At 38.8% G+C, this 7,541-nt stretch overlaps 1 protein-coding gene across 3 annotated transcripts in view; it reads left to right on the top strand.

Annotated features, from left to right (window-relative positions):
- The first annotated feature begins 3,303 nt into the window (after positions 1–3,303).
- Positions 3,304–7,541, top strand: part of u2af2a (U2 small nuclear RNA auxiliary factor 2a) — a 31,193-nt gene continuing 26,955 nt past the window's right edge. For 2 of the 3 annotated variants that reach the window (XM_062062536.1, XM_062062534.1), the window contains exon 1: positions 3,305–3,874. In XM_062062536.1, the coding sequence (XP_061918520.1) occupies positions 3,826–3,874 (49 nt within the window). In that variant the 5' untranslated portion in view covers positions 3,305–3,825. Of the gene's footprint in view, positions 3,875–7,541 lie in introns of all 3 variants that reach the window. The other variant, XM_062062535.1, reaches the window with a different exon arrangement.

Raw genomic sequence — 7,541 nt, 5'->3', positions numbered from 1 at the left:
ATAGAAGCTAACCTAGCTACGTAGCCAACGTGATAGCAGCAGTCTCAAATGCAGATAGAAACTAAATTTTAAAAAAACCTGACTGGATGGATAGACAGAAGATCAATAATACTATTAAACCATGAACATGTAAATACACGATTAATAATATTCCGCTTGGCGAAGCTAAAAAAACAAGCTAACCTAGCTGCGTAGCCACCGAGGTAGCATCAGTCTCAAATGCAGATAGAAACTAAATAAAAAAAAACCCTGACTGGATGGATAGACAGAAGATCAATAATACTATTAAACCATGAACATGTAAATACACGATTAATAATATTCCGCTTGGCGAAGCTAAAAAAAACAGAAGCTAACCTAGCTGCGTAGCCACCGAGGTAGCATCAGTCTCAAATGCAGATAGAAACTAAATTAAAAAAAACCCTGACTGGATGGATAGACAGAAGATCAATAATACTATTAAACCATGAACATGTAAATACACGGTTAATAATATTCCGCTTGGCGAAGCTAAAAAAACAGAAGCTAACCTAGCTGCGTAGCCACCGAGGTAGCATCAGTCTCAAATGCAGATAGAAACTAAATAAAAAAAAAACCTGACTGGATGGATAGACAGAAGATCAATAATACTATTAAACCATGAACATGTAAATACACGATTAATAATATTCCGCTTGGCGAAGCTAAAAAAACAGAAGCTAACCTAGCTGCGTAGCCAACGTGATAGCGTCTGTCTCAAATGCAGATAGAAACTAAAATAAAAAAAACCCTGACTGGATGGATAGACAGAAGATCAATAATACTATTAAACCATGAACATGTAAATACACGATTAATAATATTCCGCTTGGCGAAGCTAAAAAAACAGAAGCTAACCTAGCTGCGTAGCCAACGTGATAGTGTCTGTCTCAAATGCAGATAGAAAGTAAATTAAAAAAAACCCTGACTGGATGGATAGACAGAAGATCAATAATACTATTAAACCATGAACATGTAAATACACGATTAATAATATTCCGCTTGGCGAAGCTAAAAAAACAGAAGCTAACCTAGCTGCGTAGCCACCGAGGTAGCATCAGTCTCAAATGCAGATAGAAACTAAATAAAAAAAAACCCTGACAGGATGGATAGACAGAAGATCAATAATACTATTAAACCATGAACATGTAAATACACGATTAATAATATTCCGCTTGGCGAAGCTAAAAAAACAGAAGCTAACCTAGCTGCGTAGCCACCGAGGTAGCATCAGTCTCAAATGCAGATAGAAACTAAATAAAAAAAAACCCTGACAGGATGGATAGACAGAAGATCAATAATACTATTAAACCATGAACATGTAAATACACGATTAATAATATTCCGCTTGGCGAAGCTAAAAAAACAGAAGCTAACCTAGCTGCGTAGCTAACTTAGATGCGGCGGCGGGCGTTGTACGCTTTTGACGACACCCCGGCCGCCATCAGAGTCGGCAAGAAACATATATTTCCCCAAAGTTACGTACGTCACATGCACATATCGACACGCACGTACGGGCAAGCGATCAAATGTTTGGAAGCCAAAGCTGTACTCACCGTAGTGCGTCTGTTATCCTGCTCACAACACAACCTCCTGGTGTTGGTGTTGCTGTAGTCCGCCGCTCCACCGATCGCACCTACAACTTTCTTATTTGCAGTCTCCATTGTCCATTAAACAAATTGCTCAATTGCTTTATTAACAAGAGGTAACTGGTTGTAGTTCAAAAAGTAACGCACACACATACACGAGCTGCTGTTAGCCAAAACTCACGCTCACACACACTCAAGTTCTCCGCCAACTCACTCGCGCATGCGCGTTCCCCAAACCCTTAAAGACACAGTACACTAATGCAAATACCACAGATATTACAGTATTGTACTTAGCCGCTAAGACACCGATCGATCCCACCTACAACGTTCTTCTTTGCAGTCTCCATTGTTCATTAAACAAATTGCAAAAGATTCACCAACACAGATGTCCAGAATACTGTGGAATTTTGTCGAAGAAAACAAGAGGCTTTTCTATCGGGTCCGATGGGGTCCAACCACTTCCGTTGCTTTTGTGACGTCACGCGCATAAATCATATCCAAAGGAGTTTTTCAACCGGAAGTGTGGCGGGAATTTTAAAATTGCACTTTATAAGTTAACCCGTATTGGCATGTGTTGCAATGTTAAGATTTCATCATTGATATATAAACTGGTAGTAGTGGGTTTCAGTAGGCCTTTAAGGAAGGTGAATGTTTTATCTATTTGAATTGAAACAAAGACGTTTTTTTAATCTTTATGTACAGTATTCCACATTTTACAACATTAACATACAAGCAAATAAATAGTAATAATCAAAACAAGGACAACAACAGTAAAAAAACAGTGCCTTTACACACACACACACACATATATATATATATATATATATATATATATATATATATATATATATATATATATATATATATATATATATATATATATATATATATATATATATATATGTATATATATATATATATATATATATATATATATAATGTATATATATATATATATATATATATATGTATATATACACACACATATATATATATATATATATATATATATATATATATATATATATATATATATATATATATATATATATATATATATATATATATATATATATATATATATATATATATATATATATATATATATATATATATATGTGTGTGTGTATGTGTGTAAAGGCCTAGGCTCACACAAATTCGGTAAATAATCCAAATTTGGAGCACAGCATCATAGTTTTCACAGCTTTTTTTGTTGTTAGAGGTCGAAAGCGTTTTAAAGTAAATTTCTAATTATTATTATTATTGTTTTTTTTTAAATAGAATTGTCGACTCTATCGAATCCTGTCACACACTTCTGGTTGTTCGCGCGTCCACTTCCGGTGCCGAGGTGTTAACTGTTAAATTAAGGAAGGTGAATTTTTGATCTATTTCAATTGAAACAAATACGGGTTTTTTTTAAACCTTTATTTATAATATTCAACATTCACAACATTAACATACAAGCAAATAAATAGTAATAATCAAAACAAGTACAAAAACAGTACAAAACAGCGACTTTATATGTGTAAAACCATAGGCTCACACAAATTCCGTAAATAATCCAAATTTGGAGCACAGCCTCATCGTTTTCACAGCTTTTTGGTTGTTGCAGGTAGAAAGCGTTTTAAAGTAAAGTTCTAATTGTTTAATTTATTTATTATTATTTTTTAAGAATTGTCGACGCCATCGAAGTCCGTCACACACTTCCGGTTGTTGGCGCGTCCACTTCCGGTGCCGAGGAGTCCCTGGGAGTCGGAGCGAGGGGGAAAAAAAAAAAAGCGGGCATACTGTTGTTTCCTTTCTGCCTTTCGCCACCGTCGAATGTTTTGATAGCGTTCGAATTTTTGAAGTTAAGCTACTGTAATTTTTTTTTGTGGGGGCCGGCGGTGCCAGTGGAGGGTTTGTGTGTTGGAGAGAGGCCTCATTCATTCTGTTGTCGTAGCCAGTTAACATCCGGGGCCTTTTCTTCTTGGACTTGCTAATTCCATGCTAATGCTAACCCACGTTTCCTCGCCAATGACTTTGCTCAGCGCTTGTAAATAATAACTCTTTTTTTGCGTGGGCGTCGAGCGACATTTCAATATATATTACTATTCGCAGCCCAAGTCGATGCTAGTATAAGAAGCGTGCACCCTTAGCAAAGCGCTTCTTCTTTTTTTTTTTTTTTGCCCACTTTGTTGCTTGCTAGCTCCGAGCTATTCGCGCGAAGCCCACAAAGATGTCGGACTTCGACGAGTTTGAACGGCAGCTGTCCGAAAACAAACAAGGTAATCTCATTTGTTTTATTCCAACCTAATATGGACGTGTTTACGAATACGGTCGAATTGTTTAGGTTTTTTTTTATCCGCCGCCATGACGCCATTTCCCCAACAAGGGCTCGGTCTATTTGCTGGAACGCAGGCGAGTTAGCCACAAGCTAATACGTCCAATTGTTGCAACATTTCGATGCTATATCTCAATTTAATTATTTACTTGGGCGGGATGACGATTTAAATATCGCCCTGGCGTGGCGTGAAACAACCGGGGTCGTCTATTGCAGTGTTTTTCAACCACTGTGCCGCGGCACACTAGTGTTTCATCTAATTGGGTTAAAAATATTTTGTGCAAACTAGTAATTATAATCCACAAATAATGTGCCGTTGTTGAGTGTCTGTACTGTTTAGAGTTCGGCAGAGTAACCGTGTAATACTCTTCCATACCAGTAGGTGGCAGCAGGTAGCTAATTGCTTTGTACAAACCCCGTTTCCATATTAGATGTAAATATAAACAGAATACAATGATTTGCAAATCCTTTTCAACCCATATTCAATTGAATGCACTACATATTTGATGTTCAAACTGATAAACATTTTTTTTGTGGCAAATAATCATTAACTTTAGAATTTGATGCCAGCAACACGTGACAAAGAAGTTGGGAAAGGTGGCAATAAATACTGATAAAGTTGAGGAATGCTCATCAAACACTTATTTGGAACATCCCACAGGTGAACAGGCAAATTGGGAACAGGTGGGTGCCATGATTGGGTATAAAAGTAGATTCCATGAAATGCTCAGTCATTCACAAACAAGGATGGGGCGAGTGTCACCACTTTGTCAACAAATGCGTGAGCAAATTGTTGAACAGTTTAAGAGAAACCTTTCTCAACCAGCTATTGCAAGGAATTTAGGGATTTCACCATCTACGCTCCGTAATATCATCAAAGGGTTCAGAGAAATCACTGCACGTGAGCAGCTAAGCCCGTGACCTTCAATCCCTCAGACTGTACTGCATCAACAAGCGACATCGGTGTGTAAAGGATATCACTGCATGGGCTCAGGAACACTTCAGAAACCCACTGTCAGTAACTACAGTTGGTCGCTACATCTGTAAGTGCAAGTTAAAACTCTCCTATGCAAGCGAAAAGCGTTTATCAACAACACCCAGAGACGCCGTCGGCTTCGCTGGGCCTGAGCTCATCTAAGATGGACTGATACAAAGTGGAAAAGTGTTCTGTGGTCTGACGAATCCACATTTCAAATTGTTTTTGGAAACTGTGGACGTCGTGTCCTCCGGACCAAAGAGGAACAGAACTATCCGGATTGTTCTAGGCGCAAAGTGTAAACCCCAGCATCTGTGATGGTATGGGGGTGTATTAGTACCCATGCCTTGGGCACTTATAACTTACACATCTGTGAAGGCACCAATAATGCTGAAAGGTACATACAGGTTTTGGAGCAACATATGTTGCCATCCAAGCAACATTACCATGGACGCCCCTGCTTATTTCAGCAAGACAATGCCAAGCCACGTGTTACATCAATGTGGCTTCATAGTAAAAGAGTGCGGGTACTAGACTGGCCTGCCTGTAGTCCAGACCTGTCTCCCATTGAAAATGTGTGGCGCATTATGAAGCCTAAAATAGCACAACGGAGACCCCCGGACTGTTGAACAACTTAAGCTGTACATCAAGCAAGAATGGGAAAGAATTCCACCTGAGAAGCTTCAAAAATGTGTCTCCTCAGTTCCCAAACCTTTACTGAGTGTTGTTAAAAGGAAAGGCCATGTAACACAGTGGTGAACATGCCCTTTCCCAACTACTTTGGCACGTGTTGCAGCCATGAAATTCTAGGTTAATTATTATTTGCAAAAAAAAAAAAGTTTATGAGTTTGCACATCAAATATCTTGTCTTTGTAGTGCATTCAATTGAATATGGGTTGAAAATTATTTGCAAATCATTGTATTCCGTTTATATTTACATCCAACACAATTTCCCAACTCATATGGAAACGGGGTTTGTAGATGTCGGGAACGACGACAATGTTTTGCAGATAAACAAGGTGTCTGATGCTTAAACCAAAAATAAACAAAAAGGCGAGTGCCGCTAAGAAAAGGCATTGAAGCTTAGGGAAGGCTATGCAGAACTAAAACTGAACTTGCTGCAATGTAAACAAAAACAGAATGCTGGACGACAGCAAAGACTTGCAGCGCGTGGAGCAGACGACGTCCACAAAGTACGTCTGTAAATGAAATGACAATCAACAACCAAATAGGAGCGTAAGACAAGAAGTCAAACACTACACACAGGAAAACTCCAAATAAGTCACGGCGTGATGTGACAGTACACCTACTTTGAGACAAGAGCTATAGTGATGCATGCTTGGTTATGGTTTGAATTCATATCTAACAATTGCGACTTTTTATTGTCAATATCGGCTGCTGAGTTTAATTTTTAAATGTTTTCTGCTGGTGGCGTGCCTCAGAATTTTTTCAATGGGGAAAAAAATGGGCCTCGGCTCAGAAAAAGGTTAAAAACACTGCTCTATTGTATGATAGGGGCGTAATATACAGTCGTGGTCAAAAGTGTACATACACTTGTAAAGAACATCATGTCATGGCTGTCTTGAGTTTCCAATCATTTCTACAACTCTTATTTTTTTGTGATGTAGTGATTGGAGCACATACTTGTTGGTCACAAAAAACATTCATGAAGTTTGCTTCTTTTATGAATTTATTATGAGTCTACTGAAAATGTTGGTCAAAAGTATACATACAGTAATGTTAACATTTGCTTACATGTCCCTTGGCAAGTTTTACTGCAATAAGGCGCTTTTGTTAGCCATCCACAAGCTTCTGCTTGAGTTTTTGATCACTCCTCTTGACAAAATGGCTGCAGTTCAGCTAAATGTGTTGCTTTTCTGACACGGACTTGTTTCTTCAGCATTGTCCACACGTTTAAGTCAGGAATTTGGGAAGACCATTCTAAAACCTTCTTTCTAGTCTGATTTAGCCATTCCTTTACCACTTTTGACGTGTGTTTGGGGTCATTGTCCTGTTGGAACACCCAACTGCGCCCAAGACCCAACCTCCGGGCTGATGATTTTAGCTTGTCCTGAAGAATTTGGAGGTAATCCTCTTTTTTTCATTGTCCCATTTACTCTCAGTAGAGCAGCAGTTCCATTGGCAGCAAAACAGGCCCAGAGGATAATACTACCACCACCATGCTTGACGGTGGTTATGGTGTTCCTGGGATTAAAGGCCCCACCTTTTCTCCTGTAAACATATTGCTGGGTATTGTGGCCAAACAGCTCGATTTTTCTTTCATCTGACATCACATGGACAAAGATGAGACCTGCAGGAAAGTTCTTTGGTCAGATGAAACAAAAATGGAGCTGTTTGGCCACAATACCCAGCAGTATGTTTGGAGGAGAAAAGGAACACCATGCCTACCGTCAAGCATGGTGGTGGTAGTATTATGCTTTGGGCCTGTTTTGCTGCCAATGGAACTGGTGCTCTACTGAGAGTAAATGGGACAATGAAAAAAGGAGGATTACCTCCAAATTCTTCAGGACAAGCTAAAATCATCAGCCCGGAGGTTGGATCTTGGGCGCAGTTGGGTGTTCCAACAGGACAATGACACCATGCGTCAAAAGTGGTAAAGGAATGGCTGAATCAG

The sequence above is a fragment of the Entelurus aequoreus genome, linkage group LG11 (genome assembly GCF_033978785.1).
Source record: "Entelurus aequoreus isolate RoL-2023_Sb linkage group LG11, RoL_Eaeq_v1.1, whole genome shotgun sequence".
Taxonomy (NCBI): domain Eukaryota; kingdom Metazoa; phylum Chordata; class Actinopteri; order Syngnathiformes; family Syngnathidae; genus Entelurus; species Entelurus aequoreus.
The sequence above is the reverse complement of the archived record's forward strand: the minus strand, read 5'-3'. Positions and strand labels throughout refer to the sequence as shown.